The sequence below is a fragment of the Vitis vinifera genome, chromosome 18 (assembly GCF_030704535.1).
Source record: "Vitis vinifera cultivar Pinot Noir 40024 chromosome 18, ASM3070453v1".
Classification (NCBI taxonomy): domain Eukaryota; kingdom Viridiplantae; phylum Streptophyta; class Magnoliopsida; order Vitales; family Vitaceae; genus Vitis; species Vitis vinifera.
The window spans coordinates 2,596,102-2,615,163 of NC_081822.1; the positions used below are offsets into that span (position 1 = coordinate 2,596,102).

The following is a 19,062-nucleotide window of genomic DNA, read 5'->3' on the forward strand; positions in this document are numbered from 1 at the left end:
CAAGTGAGGGACTTTCAAAACATTCTTCCTCCTCTTTCCTGCGAAAAATTAAAAATGTCACTCCCCCGAAATCTTTTATAGGCACGATAGCCAACGGCTCCCATTCCCCAAAATCCCACTTTCCATATATATATATATATATATAATATGCTCAAGATTCGAGAACTCATTTCCTTACATTGATGACGCGGAGAGAGACGAGTGGAAGGCAACGGCCACTGGAACTCACGTCGATTCAATCCATCTTCTCTCCCAAATTCCAATTCACAACACCTATTTGATGCACTCACTGAAACTGCCGCCAACAATGAAGAGAAGAAGACCCATTCCACAACCGCCTTCAACCCCTCCAACCCCAACCCTCCTCAAAACCCTAGTTTCCAACAGCAAACCCACTTCAAACTCCTCCAAGAAACCCATGATCCTCATCAAGACCCCACAAACGCCACCACCCACAACCCCAATATCACCCAAATGGGTGCCTCTCAATATTGCCAAATCGGAGCTCTCCCTTGCTCTTACCTTCCCAACTGGCCAAACCTTCAGGTGGAAGCAAACCACCCCTCTTCAGTACACTGGCGTCATTGGATCCCACCTCATCTCCCTCAAACACCTTCAAAACGGCGACGTTGCCTACCTCATTCATCAGAGCCCGTCGGAGGAGAATGCCAGGTCGGCTTTGTTGGATTTTCTCAATGTGGGTATTTCTCTGAGCGAAATGTGGGAGGTGTTCAAGGCTTCGGATTCGAGGTTTGCGGAATTGGCACAATATTTGGGTGGTGCAAGGGTGCTTAGGCAGGACCCACTTGAATGTTTGATTCAGTTTTTGTGTTCATCGAATAACAATATTGGGAGGATTACCAAAATGGTGGATTTTGTTTCGTCGTTGGGAAATTATCTGGGGAGTGTTGGGGGTTTTGATTTTTACGAGTTCCCATCTCTGGATCGGCTATCCATGGTTTCAGAGGAAGATTTTAGAGAGGCTGGCTTCGGTTACAGGTTTAATGTTTTGCTTCTCTTGAGCTATTGCCTCTCTTGACATGTCAGATTTCTAAAGAAAACTCTAAATAAAGGCGCATCATATTTTAATTCTTGTGAAATTTAAGATCTTGAATTTCTTAACTAGTTCCACCCCAAATGGCAAATGGTAGGCTTCATTTTTTTTTGCATGGAAGGGAGAGACCTAAATTCCTAATCAATAGTTGTTTGTTTTATATGGCATTAATTTTTATTGAATTTGAACTCCATGAACCTTAAAGCAAAGCTATTCTCCAGTAAAAGCAAGCTTTTCGAGCTGCAAGGAATTTGAATCCAGAATCAATCAAATACATCAGTCTAATTGAGGAAATGGGGACCTGGATCCAGGGATTCATTCCCTCGGAAGTTGAATTAGCAAGAACGTGTCCTAACTTTGTTAGTCTGTTATAAGCAATTCAAGATTTATTGACTTTGCTTATGCATTGAATAATATCTGGTTCTGTTATATTTCACTTTATATAATCTTAATTAGTAGGCTATAAATGTATAATGCCCATTCACAGTTTTTTATGTTTTTCATGTATTCAGCAAAGATTAACTACTCTCTCTCTCTCTCTCTTATATATATCTATATATATATATATGGATTTTTAGCCATGTTCACTTTATACTTTTCCCGAACACATCTGGTTCTGATAAGGGCAATTTTAACTCATCTCAAGTTCATCTCTGAAATGATTGAATAGGGCCAAATACATAATTGGCACTGTCAAAGCTTTGCAGTCAAAGTCTGGTGGAGGCATAGAGTGGCTTGCTTCCCTTCGTGAAATGGACCTTCAAGAGGTGGTTGATGCCCTTTCCACTCTACCTGGTGTTGGTCCCAAGGTGGCAGCATGCATTGCTCTCTTTTCACTGGATCAGCATCATGCCATTCCTGTTGATACGCATGTGTGGCAGGTGAACATTTTAAGGATTTGCCTTGCTATTATCATAAAGGTTCTTATGGAGCTATTTCATTTATCACTGATATGGTGCCTTTTATAAATGGTTTGCTGCTATTATTCTAACTTTGGAGTTCCACTTGATGATTTGGTTAAATCAGGACCTTGGACCAACCCCTAGGGGATGTTTGGAAAACCATACTTTGTCCAATTGTACTATATTTCGAGACCTTTCTTTAGGTGGTCCTTGTGTACGCCCTATGTACTTTGATGTACCTTTTTCTATTACTAATTTATACATACCCATCTTTTCCTATCAAAAGAGAGAAAAAAAAACACTCTACCCAATCCTTTTCTTTTTTTAAACTTTTTTACATTGGAAACAAAAGATGTATCAATTAGGAATAAAAAGTGCATGAGAAGGGTGAGGGTTCATCCCCACAATTTACAAAAAAATTGATCCAAGTACGACTAAACTTCTCCACTATATAGGGAGACTTATACAAAAAGGTTTAGTGACTTTAGTCTATGCAAGGACATACATAGGTACCATCTTCTCAATCCTAGACTAAGCTCCTCTCATTGCTTTCCAAACCTTTTTGATTTATGCATTGAATGTCAATTGTGTTGAATAACATTCAAAGGAGCGAGTAGCTTGTAAGAAGGAGGCTAAGGAGGTTTATGCCAAGTGGGTTGAACTGGAAGAAACTCACTGGAGGCAGGTGTCTAGGGAACTCTGGTTGAAGGCAGGTGATAGGAATACGAGGTATTTCCACAGGATGGCATCCGCCCATAGGAGAGTTAACCACATGGACAGAATCAAAATTAATGGGATTACAATGACAGAGGAGAGGGAAATCAGAGAGGGGATAGTTAATGCTTTTATGCAGCAATTTTCCGAAAGTCCGGAGTGGAAGGCGGACATTGGAAGTCTCTCTTTTAATCAAATTTGTGTGCAAGAGGCTGAGATGCTGGAGGCTCCCTTCTGTGAGGGTGAAGTCCAGACGGCCCTGATGGAAATGAATGGGGATAAAGCCCCAGGTCCTGATGGGTTCTCGGTTTTCTTTTGGCAATGTTGGTTGGATTTTGTCAAGGAGGAAATCCTGGAGTTTTTCAAGGAGTTCCACGACCAGAATACGTTCCTCAAGAGTATCAACAACACATTTCTGGTGCTGATTCCTAAGAAAGGAGGGGTCGAGGAGTTTGGTGATTTCAGGCCAATCAGCCTTTTGGGGGGTCTGTATAAGATGTTGGCAAAGGTGTTGGCCAACAGGCTTAAGAAGGTTATAGACAAGGTTGTGTCCCATGATCAGAATGCGTTTGTTAAGGGTAGGCAGATTCTTGACGCTTCCCTGATAGCAAATGAAGTGATTGACAATTGGAAAAAAAAGGGGGACAAGGGGGTTATCTGCAAGCTTGATATTGAGAAGGCCTATGACAGTATTAATTGGCAATTCCTCTTGAAAGTCATGGAAAAAATGGGATTTGGCGCTAAGTGGCTGAGGTGGATGTGGTGGTGTATCTCCACAGCCAGATTTTCAGTTATGGTGAACGGAACGCCAGCTGGTTTCTTTCCGAGTTCCAAAGGGCTGCATCAAGGAGATCCCCTGTCCCCTTATCTTTTTGTCATGGGGATGGAGGTGCTAAGTGTCCTAATCAGAAGGGCTATGGAGGGGGGTTTCATCTCAGGGTGCAAAATTCAGCGCAATAGAGGCCGGGCTGTCCACATTGCGCATCTGCTCTTCGCCGATGATACTATAGTCTTTTGTGAGGCAAAGAAGGAGTACTTAACGAATTTAAGCTGGATTTTGTTTTGGTTTGAAGCCGCGTCCGGGTTGAAAATTAACTTGGCTAAAAGCGAGGTTATTCCAGTAGGAGAGGTTCAAAGGATAGAGGAGCTGGCTGTGGAGTTAGGTTGTAGGGTGGGGAAGCTTCCGTCCGTTTATTTGGGGCTGCCGTTGGGGGTGCCTAATAAGGCGGCTTATGGATGGGATGGTATAGAAGAGAAAATGAGAAGGAGGCTTGCTCTTTGGAAGAGCCAATATATCTCAAAGGGTGGGAGGATCACGCTTATTAAAAGCACTATGGGAAGTATGCCAGTTTACCAGATGTCGTTATTCCGTATGCCCATGTCTGTGGCTAGAAGATTAGAAAAATTGCAAAGAGACTTCTTATGGGGGGGGGGGGGGGGTCTCATGGAGAGGAAAACTCATCTGGTTAAGTGGGGGGTGGTGTGTGGGGACAAAGAAAATGGGGGGTTGGGAATAAGAAAGCTTGCTATCATGAATAAAGCGCTTCTTGGCAAGTGGACTTGGAGATTTGCTTCGGATAAGGAGGCCCTTTGGAAACATGTGCTGGAAGCAAAGTATGGTCAGGAGGATCATGGTTGGAGGACCAAGAAGGCTGTGGGTGCGTGTGGTGTGGGGGTGTGGAAGGAGATATTAAAGGAAGCTGGTGGGTGCTGGGATAAAATGGGGTTCAAGGTGGGGAAAGGTAATAAAATCAGCTTCTGGACTGATGTGTGGTGCGGGGATTCAGCGCTGTCTCAAAGGTTCCCGCATCTCTATACCTTGGCAGCCAATAGAAATGCAAAGATTGAAGATCTGTGGGACCAGATTGTTGGGGAAGGCGGCTGGAATTTGCGTTTCATAAGGGATTTCAATGATTGGGAGGTGGGGCTGGTAGGTGAGTTGCTCCAAGCGTTGAGAGGGGTTAGGATATCTTGGGAGGATGACTCGGTTTTTTGGAAGGGAGGGGGAAGTGGGCAGTTTAGAGTGAAAGATGCGTACAACTGGTTGGATAGGCCTATGGAGGTCAACTTTCCGAAAAACAGGATTTGGGTGGGTAGAGTCCCAACTAAAATCATGTTCTTCACGTGGGAAGCGACTTGGGGAAAGATTTTGACTCTTGATAGGCTCCAAAAAAAAGGTTGGCAGCTCCCGAATAGGTGCTTTTTGTGTGCGTGCGAAGCGGAAAGTGTGGATCACTTACTTATTCATTGTACAGTGGCTAGAGAGCTTTGGGATCTAGTGTTGGGTTTAGTTGGGGTCAAGTGGGTGTTCCCTAAATCTGTAAAGGAGGTGTTATATAGTTGGGGAGGTTCTTTTGTGGGAAAAAAAAAGAAAAAGTTTTGGAGTTCCATTCCATTATTCATTTTTTGGATGGTTTGGAAGGAAAGGAATAGGCTAGCTTTTAGGGGGGGGGAGGGGGTTTAGCAATTCAGAGGTTCAAAAATTCTTTTGTCTGTTATATCTGGGGTTGGGCTAAGTTGTATATGGAGGAGAGGCCGCATTCCCTTTTAGATTTCCTGGAATGGATAGCTTCCAGTTGAGGGGTGGTTTGTTTTTTTGGTTTGTTGCTTGTTCTTGGCCTTTGCTGCCTGGTATACGTCCTGTATACCTTGAGGTTTTTTGCCTCTTTAATGAAATGTGTTTACTTATCAAAAAAAAAAACATTCAAAGGAGCGCCTTTAAAGTCATTGATACATGAGGTTCAACAAGAGGAATAACAGTGAAGTATATCCCACAACGATTCCATCTTCCTCCACTTATTCTCAAAGATTCTTGACATTTCTTCTTTATTACACATGCCAAATCATTAAGGGATAAACAATTTGTTAGAGAGTTTTGCTTCTAATGGAACTTGCCAACCCCCTATACGAAATGATCATCGCATTTACTCCTTGGCAAAACCCACATCCTAGCTTGTTTGCATAGATTGTGCTGTAGCCCTAAAGTTATCGGGCAATGTAGAAAGAGATGGTCAAAGGGATGTACCGATCAAGACTAAGGGATTTGGAAGGTTTTCTCAATTTTAGCATGTCATTGATGTTTACCTTCTTGTGCACCACTAGTCAAGCCAAAGCTTTGACCATAGACGAGACTTTAAATTTCCATAAAACTTTGGCTTAAGAGAAAGGAATTAAATGTGATATGTTAGACAAAGCCACAAAGAATGATTTTATTGCGAATAAGTATGAAGAGGATAAAGACCAAGCTTTCCTACGTGAAATGGATGGAGAAAAGTGCAGAAGAATGAGTGAGGACATGAATCTTTCAAGGTTTTCAATGTCTAAATTAGTTAGGTTGCAACGAAATTTTAGGTTTTAAGAAAAAAAATAAGAGTTACCAATGATGATTGATGTGATGAGATTTTTAATTATGACAACTCTGTAAAGACTTGAAAATTGTGCATATAATGGTTGGTTTCCCCACCACCAATTTTCCTAAAAGATGAATTCTCATCCCATTGCCTATCTTAAAGCGAGTGTGTGTAGAAAAATCTTGGAATTTTTGTGTAATAGTCTATTAAGGATACTGATTTGACCAGACCGTTGGAGTCCCATCAATTAGGATGTGTTGCATAAATGTTCAAAATAACCTGATGCCAAAGAATAAAACTTTACCGAAGGAACCTTTAAAGCCACTTTCCTAAGGGATGGAATATTTGTTTGTTTGTAATATTTGATCTTGGTCTAAGTCTTGTTTAGATATAGGACCTTTACCTTTAATTAACATTTTTGATTGGTTGGGTTCTAGGTGAGGGCTGGTGAGTTTTTTTGTTTCTTTTTGTTCTTGCCTTTTGATGCCTCTTGTATGCTTCCTGTATGCTTTGGGTTGCCTTTTAGGCGCCTTTGTTTCTTAATATATTTTTTTCGTGTGTTTATCTATTAAAAAAAGAGAGCACAATTCCTCAAAGAAGTCTTCCTAAACCTCAAATCTTCAGACTCCTTAGGCCTACACACTAGATCCTAAATTACAAGATAATCTTTATTTGCTCTCCTCAGGCCCCCCTACCAAAGAAAATCTCTTTGCATTTTCTCAATCTTTAAGGCTACTAATGTTGGAATCTTGAAAGGAGATAAGTAGTTGGGGGATGTAAGACACGTATGCATGAATTAGCTTATAAAAAAAAAAGAAAAAGAAAAAAAAAGCATGCATGAATTAGAGTTATTCTACCCCTTAGTGATAAAAAAGCTTTTTTTTCCACCCATCCAATCTTTAAAAAAAAATCTGTTAAATCAGTGGATTCCAAAATGCACTTACCTTTGGATTCGCCCTAATGGAAGACACTAGTAAGCTAAAGGGCAGTATGAGATTTCAAATTCAAGCATTGAAGACAACTTGGAGATCATGTCCTAACTTGTATTGATATCAATGATAGTACTTTTGCTTAGATTGATCTTAAGCCTTGATCTTTGTCCAAAAACCAATAAGATTATCTTGAGGTTTTGCAAATCTTTCATAGAAGCTCTAGAGAAAAAAATTGTTGTTATCTCCAAATTGTAAAAGAGACACTCTAATCCAATTTCTTCCCACTATGAAGCCCTTTGGAATGGTGTCATATGCAGTTTGAGACTTGTTTTATTTTTCTTCTTCACTATGGGTTTTTACCAGTGAAGCTTTTGCTGGCATCTCTTTAAGCCTTATTTTGCTAGATTGGAACATAATTTGCAGAACCACAAGATTGACTAAGGAGTCACCTTGTGAATAGCTATCACCATCAGTAGGTTTTGTGAAGCTAAATTTTGATGAATGTTCTTTGGGCAACCTAGGGCAGTTTGGGATTGGAGGGTTGATCAGAGATCATTTTGGTAAAGTGTTAAGAGCATTCTCTAAACCTACATACTAGGGTTTAGCCATTGAGGTAGAAATTCTAGCCCTTCTACAAGGGTTGTTATTGGCTTAACCTTTAGGTTTTTCCAATTTTTAGTAGAAGGTGATTTTGATGTTGTCATATCAAGGGCGACTAATAAAGAAAGAAGACCATGGAGGTTTGATGGGTGGTTGCACCAAATTATTGACATTTCTTCAGAGTTAGGATGTTCCTTCTTATGAACTCCTTACTTAGGCAATGATGCGGCATATGTGCTTGCAAAACATGGAGCTAGACATATGGTGCCTTTTTTAAGAAATTTTGTTATGAATTTAGTTGGGTTTAACCTTTTGGACTAGTATATACTCATTGTCTTCTTTATATAGAGGATGAGGTACTTTGTGGAAAGATTTCTTATCCTTCTTTGTACTTAATATTTTATCACAATGAAATTATTATTTTTTATCAAAAAAGAAAAAGAAAAAAAAGAAACCCTTTGCTAAAGCGTTGTGTTTTGCTCTCAATAGCATCCTATTGAAGACATTAGTTGCAATGGTGAAGAGGAATGTGGAAAGAAAATCTATTTGTCTTAATCCTTTTGTTGCCTTAACTCATCTCTTGGCAGTTCCATTTACTAGGACAACAAAACTCTCAGAGTACAAGAAACCCCTCATTCAAGACCTCCATTTTGTGCTGAACCCTTTTCTCTCATGATCCAAAAATCCCTAATCCACATGACCATAGACCTTTTCAAAATCAATTTTGAGGGTTACCCTTTCCCCTCTCAAATGCCTTCTCCCATTCTCCATTTCATTGACAAAATCAAAACAACATCCAAAATTCGTCACCCCCCCAACAAAAGCTCCTTGGGAGATGTAGATGCTTTTATGAAGGACTTTTTGATTGCGCCTTGATAAAACCTTAACTATGATATTGTACAGACTAGTGACCAGACCAATAGGTTTGAAATATGAGATTTTGTTGGTTTTACTCTTTTTTGGCACAAGAGTAATATAGGTAGCATTAGTACTTTGGTTTATTACCCCATTATTGTGAAACTTTGAAAACTGGTAATTGCATCCCAACGCTCCTAAAACAGGCTTGGGGGCCTTGTATAACTAAAAAATGGCATTGGGAGCCTCCTCTTTTGAAAAGGGGTGATCCAATGATACAACACTTGTTGTTATCTATCAAAAAAAACCATACAACACTTGTTAATATAGGGGACAAATTCAATCCTTTTAACCTCCAAGAATCACTTGGGGGCTTAGAGTATAGCTTTAAAAAAAAAAAAAGGAGCACAATCTCTTCCAAAATGTGTTCAGTCAAAATAATTGCTCTAAGTTGCTGGAAAGTGTGTTCAGTTGGCATAAAAATAGGAAAACAGGTTCAAATGTTTCTTTAAAAATACTTTTGAGGCATGCAAAATTTAACTCTAATTTCATGTGAATAAGACCTAGAAAGTAAATATCAGTTCATGGAATAGTACTAAAATTGCAAGGAGTCAATCAAGTTTGTTAATTGTAAATGCAAATCACCTCTCACAAAACCCAAAATGGTTGTACTAAAAATAGTTGATTGTTTGTCTTTTTGGTAAGTAATAAAGCATGTATACTAAATCAGCACATTGGGGTAAACCTTGGTAGGCAAGGTGTATGCAAACAACCGCTCGATCAAATGGGCAAAGAAAAGGAGAGAATAACCCCCCCCCCCAAACCAAAAAAAAAAAAAAAACAACCCTGTTGCATTAGAGGATTTAATTCATAGCCCAAATAAAGGTAACTCTACCGAAAGCTAAGTGCACATTTCTTAATTTAGGGGTAACAATTTTTGATACCACGCAATAATACAACTCGAAAATGATATGAATTTTAGAAGTTCGAATTTGGTATAATTGTGTTTGTGTTGGAATTGTATCAACTCAAACAATTCGTTTAACAAACAGGCCATGTTTGGGTTTGATTGCTTAACTTGTCTAACCCATTTATTTGTTTGTGGCAAAATGACTTATTTACTTAATTGTATCCAAATGACCCATTTATGACTCGTTCAAACCACATAAATTTATTAATTTTATATATTTAAAAATGATAAAAAATTAAAAGTATTTTTTTAATTATAAATATCATATAGATAGAAAAAGGAATAATGTAAGTAAAATTTTATATATTTCATTATAAGGATTAAAAATGTTTTATAGTCAAAAAATGAAATAAAATTATAAACAAGTGTAAAATTAAAATTTTAATTTTTTTATATTACAAACATGTTGTAATTAAAATTAAATAATTAACTTAATTAAGATTTAAAAAGAATTAAAACTTAAAAATAAAAGCAACTAAAAAGTATTTTATAATAATACATTTATAAATTTAAAATTTTAAATAGGTTAAAGTGTGTAGAATCGTCTTAACATGTTCGATGGGTTAAAATTCTATCAAGGGTTTAACGGGTTAGAATCATATTGATTGGTTATTTGTGTCAATTCATATACTGTTCAATTTAACCCATTTATTGAACAGGTTAAATAGGTCGTGTTGTGTTACCCTTGTGATAGATAGGTTTTGTTTGTGTCAGATCATTCAGACATGATTGGTAAACAGGGTTGTATTCGAGTTGAGTAAATTTTCACCATTTCTCACCTCAGCATTATACGAACCCTACACGACATAACCCATTGCTACTTTATTTCTTAACCTAAGCTATGCTAGAGTTGACTTCTGGTTTGCTGCTTGGTTATTTGTTAATGCCAATATAATAGATTTTGTATATTATAAATGATATACAATTCTTAGAATGAGGTAAGTCAGCTTAGCCAATTCCTAAGTCAAGCCTGATCTTGCCATGGTTAGTATGTTAAATTCCTGTTTGACTCTGAATTATTAAAATCTCCCTTTCAAGTGAGGATGGTTCTCCTTGCTTTCTCCATAGCTTTTGTGTGGCAATGGTGTTGGGAATAGGTTGGTTTCCTCTCCTCGTCGAGTTCTTTTTATGAGTACATGTAAAACTTTGCTCTATTGATATAAGTTTCACCTCTTTTAAGTCCGTGGGAGAGAAATATTTCACTGATTTAGAAGGTAGGACAACCTGCAAAAACTGGAACATGTTTCTCTTTTTCTTTCCCCCAGCTGGAGTGCTATGCAAGAGAATGTCCAGAAAAAGTTGATATTTTTGAATAAATATACTTAAAAAAAACTGATGGCATTTTTGGCAGTTGCAAGAAAAATAAAATCAAGTATAGGAGATACTGCAATTTAGAACACCTTTAAACATTTCCATATGCATGTTCTTGCTTGGAGCAATATGATGCATCCTTCTAACATGTCTTTTTTGGTGAATACATAGAATGCTGATGTGAAAATATTCTAATAATTGGGGATGGGCAAGATTGCTACCAGATATCTCATCCCTGAGCTTGCAGGTGCCCGTCTGACACCTAAGCTTTGCAGTCGTGTGGCAGATGCATTTGTGAGCAAATATGGGAAATATGCTGGTTGGGCACAAACTCTACTCTTCATTGCTGAATTACCTTCACAAAAGACAATTCTACCACCAAAATTTTGGGCTATTGAGGAGAATAAAGACACTAACATAAAAGCTAGTACAACAGGTAATGGACCTTGTGGTAGTAGCCTGAGTATAACTAAAAGTTGCTAATGACAACAATATCCTTCTTGAAGTTTGTTTATTGAGGTTTTGACAACCTGGTTCATTGACTGTAATTATATCATAACTACATTTTTTATCATGTGTATGATTTGTAGTCACAAGAGGTTCATCCGAAGGTATAGCTCCTTGATGATAACGAGTTGGGAAGACAATTCTTGGTGAAATTTCCAGTGTGAAAGATAATCATTTTTCAATATAATGTCAAATCTACTTTCTTAAAGCACCAATAGAGACTTGACTACTAGGATTACATATGTGAAATGTCATTTGTTGCTTGACACCCTGTTTCTCTTGGTGCTTTTTCTTTTGGGAATCGGCATTTTGAATATGGGTAACACTTACAAATTATTGCTTACAACCTTTTTGAAACTAAAAGAATTAGTAACCAATTTCTTGTCTGCTGTAGGTAAAGTGGGATATAGCGCAATGGTAGGTGGTAATTGTGAGAACTTATGATTGCAATCTGAGTTTCCTTTCCCTGTAGCACAATTATTGGATTTCTTTATATTAAGTCTCTAAGTGGATCTTGTAAGTTAGCCTCAGATAAAATTTGGTTAAATTTCATTCTATGTACTATGAATGTTGTTGTTTTATCAGTCGAGATGATAGTCTCGGTTGGTTCCATTTTTTTGCTTCCTGATGGAGCATTCTCTCTCACATTATATCTATGTTATGTCCTTTTTGTTTAGAAACCATTTTGTGGACCCCGCATTTATGCACATGTGTTCCCACTCGATGGTGAACACTCCAAAGAGATCAAATGGCGAAGCAAGCTCGAGCTGAACTATCCCATCAATCTGACTCATACTCATCGCGAACATCTCATAAATTTACTTATTGTGTGGAACAACTCCATCCACCATGTCCCTGATCTCAGCAAATATCTCATGCTCATCTATCTCATATGGGAAATAGAGTGTCATGAGGCTCATACGATCTGGAGATGATGGAGCGGCCAATGTAAACGTGGAAGTGCCAGGAGCCCATCACTCAACTGCAGTTGGTGGACAAAACGCTGAAACTCAGCCTCCTGAACAGTACTGAATCTGTCAATGATTCCATCTGAATGCGTCTGTAGCTTCGGTGCTCTCACAAAGTAGTCTGCCAAGCTTATGCTGTATGGGCGGACATGATAGTCAAATGGTGTGTGAGTCAATTTGACTATCACCCTCTCTTTGCGCAGTCACGCCATGTATCGGTAATTAACCTCAGTAGGGATGAACCCGAGTCCAAATAGTACATCATGATCAGGGATAGCTATAAACTCATTGGGCCCATACTGACGTCGCCCTAATCCCATGCTAGGAAGAAAAGACATGCTCCTTATTATGTCAAGTACCACTATACTGTTGTACTGATCAAATGACATGCCCACAAAGTCCTCACAAAATTCCTCAATCCGTAGAGTCTGTACCTCATCAAATGTGAACCCAGTAAAAAACAGGTCATCCTCACTATGACTGATCCGAGGCGCTGGTTCAGAAGAAGCAAACATATCTTCAATAGACCGCACTATGATGACCTGCCCATCATGAATGAACTTCACCTTCTGATGAAGGGAAGAATGGATGACTCCAACTCTATGAATCCAAGGTCAGCCCAGTAACAGGTTAAAGGATGTAGGAATCCTCAAAACCTGAAACAAAGTAAGAAATGTGGTCGGACCTATCAATAACTTGATCTCCAAAGTGCCCATGACCTCCCTCTTAGTGCTATCATATGCTTTGATTGTCTAAGTAAATGAACCAAAGTTTGAGGGCACATAGCCAAAAGTAATGGTAGTAGCTAAGGGGTAAACATTCAGGGTCGAGCCATTGTCCAAAAGGATAGATGAGACTCGGTGGCTTGAACAACCAACTAAGCTGGCAGAGCCACTTGTATTGTATTTTCTGATGATGATTTGCCACCCGAGGGTTCAAACCATACGCGTTCTCTGTACATCTCAGTTGGTTGTTCAGGTCAATGAGTCCCATCTGTCATTTTGGACAATAGCTCGGCCCTGAACGTCTGCCCCTTAGCTACTGCCATTGCTCTTGGCTATACACCCTCAGACTTTGGTCCCTCTACTTAGACAGTTAGAGCATATGATAGCACTAAGAGGGAGGTCATGGGCACTTTGGAGATCGAGTTATTGATAGGTCCAACTACATTTCGTATTCTGTTCCAGGTTTTGAGGATTCCTACATTCTTTAACCTGGGCCGACTTTGGATTCATAGAGCTAGAGTCATCCTTTCATTAGAAGGTGAAGTTCATTCATGATGGGCAGGTCATCACAGTGCGTTCTATTGGAGATATGTTTGCTTCTTTTGAGCTAGTGCTTCAGATCAGTCATAGCGGGGATGACCTGTTTTTGACTGGGTTCACGTTTGATGAGGTGCAGACTCTAGGGATTGAGGATTTTTGCAGACTTGGTGGCCATGTCATTTGATCAGCACAACAATACAGTGGTACTTGACATGATGAGGAACATGTCTTTTCTGCCTAGCATGGGATTAGGGCGACGTTAGTATGGGTCTAGAGAGTTTATAGCTATCCCTGATCGTGATGTACCATTTGGACTTGGGTTCATCCCTACTAAGGTTGATTATCGATACATGGCGTGACTACGCAAAGAGAGGGTGAGGGCCCGATTGACTCACACATCATTTGACTATCCTGTTCGCCCATACAGCATGAGCTTGGCAGACTAGTTTGTGAGAGCACCGGAGCTACAAACGCATTCAGATGAGATCATTGACAGATTCAGTATTGTTCAGGAGGTTGAGCTTCAACGTTTTGTCCACCGAATGCAGTTGAGTGATGGGGCTCCTGGCACTTCCGCGTTTGCATTGGCCGTCCCATCATCTCCAGATCATATGAGCCTCATGACACTCTATTTCCCATATGAGATAGATGAGCATGGGATATTTGCTTAGATCGGGGACATGGTGGATGGAACTGTTCCATATGATGAGTACATTGATGAGATGTTCGTGATGAGTACGAGTCAGATTGATGGGATAGTTCAGCCCGAGCTTGCTTCACCATTTGATCTCTTTGGAGTGTTTGCCATCGAGTAGGAATGCATGTGCATAAATGCGGGGTCCACACATACCTCTTCTCCTTTTCTGTCTACTTATGCCCATGACAGTTGTAGTTTCTTTGACCATGAGCTTCCATATGTTTGTAGTTTCTTTCCCTACCAGTTTGCTTACTTGGCTCTATGCCATCATTTTGTTGCTTTATGGTTATATAATTTTTGAATTGAAAAACTTGTAAATGATTAAATTTGGATTGTCATATAGCTAACCAATAAAAATATGTGAATATCTATCTGTGCTCTGCCTATGTGCTAAATTCAGAATTTTTAATCCTGTAGTAAAACTGTGCTATTTTGTTATTCATCAGAGATCTACTACTTCAATATACTCATTCTTTTTTGCCTTAATTTATGTTAGTCATTGCTTGCTGATCTTGATCATTGTTTGAACTAAGGATCAATTCTTTACTGTAATTGCTAAGCCTGCTTGTCCTATTCATACACTTAAGATTCTAGTATGTGTGTACAACTGAGTCGCTTCTCCCTTCTTAGATGCACTTGATAAGCTTTTTCTGAATATCAACATTGTTATGTGTAGCACTGTGTTAAAATTAGGATAAAGCTACATGTAAAAGTGGTAGGAGAAAAATATTGAAATTAAACTTCCTTGAAGTGAAGTTGATCTAAAGTAGATAATAGTGTTTTGACATGAAATTGAGAAATATTGTTGAAAATTAGAAAGATCTCAAGTATTAACATCTATTTAAAATGATGTTCAACCAATGGACCAGAAAGATGTCATATCTACTTTTGGTACATATATATATTAAGCATGCCAAAGTGTGACATAACTATTATATTGAAAGATTTAAATAATTAATGTAAATGATCAATGAGAAGTCCACAACCAAGTTTTCACCCATTGTGTCAAGGAGTGAATGCTTTGAACCTCATGCTTTCCTTATTGGGATTGCATTAGGTGTTCCCAACGAAGAGTTAGGAAGTTGCTTCTAGGGTGGTATAACAATGATGTGAGCTTCAGTTGGTCCGACCTTGGGTTTGCTCCCCAATGGTCACCAGTTCGAGTCCCCTCAGGGCCACTGGAGGTTTACCTGGTCGTTAACTTTAGGGCCTCGTGGTATTAGTCGTGGTGCACGTAAGCTCACCCGCACATCCACGGTTATCAAAAAAAAAAAAAAAAACAATGATGTGAGCAAATGGTGCCTCAAGGTGGGGAGATTGGCCCTCCTTTGTTAGTTTTGGTGTGATCACAACAATAGGATCTTACGAGAGGATGATAACTTGGACAAGTTGTTGAAAGATTTATTGAACTTTCTTTAATTGGTTAATACATCACCTTTATTTGCCCATGAGAGAGAGAGAGAGAACCTGTATTTATTGGTTCGGGATTCATTGGGGGTTTGACTTTGGATTTTTTGCTTTGCAGAAGGCTTGGGGCATGTGCAGCGCTTGTTTTTCCTGTTTTCTTTTATTTTTCATCTCTTAGCTCTTCTACACTTCTTGTGTTCTAGGCAAGGTTTGAAAAATCAGTTTTTATCGCCGTTTTTTTTTTGCAAAAAATCAGTTATCGGTGGTGGCCGATTTCGTTTCGGCCACCAATAATTGGTCATGGGAAAAATCAGTGGAATATTGGAAAAATCGCGAATATATTGACAATTTCCGCTATGGAGTGAAATTTTGGTGAAAAATCGGGCATGGGGGCGACGTGTGTGTGGGCAAAGGGCAGTCTCAAAAAAATCAGCGATAAATTAGAGATTTTTTTGAAAAAATGGTTGATTTTTCCAAAACCATTTTTTTTAATATTTTTTTTTAATTATTCATTTTTAATTAATCTTTTTTTTTTAAATTTATATAATCATTTTATTTTATATTATCATTTTATTTTTAACTACTTTTCATATTTATCTCATTAATCTTATTGTAAAAAATTACTATAACTTCACTCTTAATTTTTTTATTTATCTTTTTAATTTTATTTAATTTTAAATGTTTTTAGTTTAAAATATTAAAAATATAATTTTACTCAAAAATGGCTACAATTAAAAAAAAAATAATGAAGTCCTAAATTTTATAAATTAAAATTAATTTGATAAGATAAATTATTAATAATTTTAATTATTTAAATAAATTAATGTTAATAGAAAAAATTGTCACCAGATTTGTAATAAGATTTTAGAAATTAAATCTCTAATAAAATATTTTATATAAATCAATTTAATTTTTTATTTAAAATGTAATAAAACATGTTTTAATAAAAGTAATTTTTAATTTTTAAAATAAATGAATATAAATATATTAAAGGAATTTAAGCTAATTTTTTATAAAAATTTGATAAATATTACTTATATAAATTACACTTACAAAATAACTTTAATATGTGTATTTTTACTTATTTTATCATTCTTTGAAAGTTTTCTAAACATTTTTATGAATTTTGAACTATTTTTGTTCGATTGATATTTTTGTTAAAATATGCATTGATATTTTCGATATATCCGTAAAATCTAAGTACCGATATATCCGTATTTACCGATATTTCAAACTTTGGTTCTAAGATACATCCCTTCCTTTTGTTAGAGAGAGAGAAAGAGAACCTGTATTTATTGGTCCAGGATTCATTGGGAGTTTGCCTTAGGATTTTTTGCTTTGTTGAAGGCTTGGGGCAGGCTAGCATGTGCTGCGCTTTGTTTTTCCTGTTTTCTTTTATTTTTCATCTCTTGGCGCTCTTTCTATACTTCTTGTGTGCTAGGATGCATCTCCTCCTTTTGTTAGACACTCCTTAATCCAATCATCTTATTTGCCCATGATAAGGAATTAATATAAATAGCAATATATTGGATTAGAATGTAGATTTAGGGTGATAAAAATATAATTAAAAATATTAGGGACACATTAACTGGAGGGCTGCCCCTTTATGCATTGTTTGGACTGTCTGGAGGGAGAGAAATAGAAGGTGGTTTGAGGATGTGGAAAATTCGGATAAAGCGTTAAGATTCTCCTTCTTTTGCTTACTTTTGGAGTGGGTCGGCTGGGCTTAAATGATGCGAATATGTCTATGGTAGACCTAGTCGATGGGCTTGACTTTATGTGAAGGGGCTTTTGGCCTTCCTTTTTCTTGTATTCTTTTTGTTCTTGCCTTGGTGCCCTTGTATATGACCCGTGTACTTTGGTGGGCTTTTTGATAGGTGCTCTTAATATATTTATTTGCTTGCTTATCAAAAAAGCAGTGGTATCGAAGGATAAACAGATTGATTCTCCTCTAATCATCTTTTAAGTTCTGTTCTGTAGTTTCTGAAATGTAGTCCTGGATATGCAAATAACATTTTGTGGTGCTTTGTAGCACAAGAATTACTTTAGTTTTTTTAGTTTATGTTATTTTATTGATAGGCAAAAGAATAAAATGCATTAAAAGTGTCTATGTTGGACTTTGTGGATTGGTTTGGCTTTAGGTAGGGCACCGTTGCTGTTTTTTGTGCCATTGCATGGTTTTTTAGCCTTTTGGCTTCTTTGTATACATTGTATATACTTACCCGCACATTTTTTTTGTTGTTAATACAATTATTATTTGCCTATCAATTAATAAATGCATTAAAAGAGTCTGAAAAGGACTCACTGAAGTACACATGGTTATGTTGGTTAAGAAATATGCATTTCTTCAAAGTGAATGAGAGTAGCCTTTTTTCCTAATTGCAATGTGTGTTTGCAAGGAAAAAGGTTATAGGTGTGAGTGTATCAAATCCTGATCATGCTTGGCTCTATATCCTTTGGCAATATCAGGTTGCCCTATGGCATCTTAACTGAAACAGTTTTAAGTTAGTCTTAGGGGTTTGCTTTAAGACTTGAGACATTGTTAGAGTCATTTCTAATTTAACTTTTACCTTTTTAAAGACAATTTTTTCTTAATGGAAAAGGTAACTTTTATTTATTTATTCTTTTATCTTAATGAAAAAGTCACTTTTTTTAGTTTCTCTTTTCAACTTTTAACTTTGTTATAATATTCAAATCCAAATTTTCATACAAAATTAAACCATCTTTATTTTTGAAAATTTAGAATAAATCTTAATTTAAAAACTAGTTAAATTATCCTTATTTTGTGCAATTTGTATGTTTAAAAAAAAAAAGCCAAATATGATTGAAATATGTTTTGTTTTTATTTATTTTTCTCTTGTTTTTTAAGAAAATATAAATCTAAAATTTTCTCATGAATTGATCACTCAAAAATGAAACCAACAATATAAAAATGAAATTGATATATTTTCTTACTTTTTCAAACTTGTTGACTACTTATAGATTTTTGGTTGCTATACATGCATGCATGCATACATACATACATACATACATACACACACACACACGCGCATAAGCGTGCGTGCACACACACACATACACATAAGCGTGCGCGCACACACACACATACACATACACACAGACATACATACATACATACATATTATACTTTTCCAAATGTGTTTTTAATCAAAATTCTAAAAATTGTTTTGTTTTCCTTTTTTCATAACTTGCACTTGAAAATCTATTAAGAGATTAAACCAAAAATGTCCTTAGTTGTGCAAAATGTATGGTTGAAAAATTAAAGGGTATTTTAAGATTTGTTGCTGTTTCATTTACAAAGTGACAGAAATTATTGACTTAGATCAACTAATGGTTGAAAAATCACATATTTGTGATATCCAGAGGGCTAAGAAGATATACATTTCTATTCATCTTTTTGGGCATCTACTACTACAGATTTCAAGGGCATTCCTTTCAACTTTATTCAACTTGATTGGATTTCGATATGTAGTGTCAAAATTGTAATGTCAAGATGTTTTGATGTCTTC

General features: G+C 37.1%; 1 protein-coding gene across 6 annotated transcripts in view; it reads left to right on the forward strand.

Moving 5' to 3' along the window:
* LOC100264280 (N-glycosylase/DNA lyase OGG1) overlaps positions 1-19,062 on the forward strand; it is a 20,774-nt gene continuing 1,712 nt past the window's right edge. The window contains exons 1-4 of one of the 6 annotated variants that reach the window (XM_010665885.3): positions 25-999; positions 1,725-1,935; positions 10,902-11,124; positions 11,590-17,640. In XM_010665885.3, coding sequence (XP_010664187.1) covers positions 281-999; positions 1,725-1,935; positions 10,902-11,124; positions 11,590-11,639 — 1,203 coding nt within the window. In that variant the 5' untranslated portion in view covers positions 25-280 and the 3' untranslated portion in view covers positions 11,640-17,640. Of the gene's footprint in view, positions 1,000-1,724; positions 1,936-10,859; positions 11,409-11,589; positions 17,641-19,062 lie in introns of those variants that run through there. The other 5 variants (XM_010665883.3, XM_019216621.2, XM_010665884.3 and 2 more) reach the window with 5 other exon arrangements.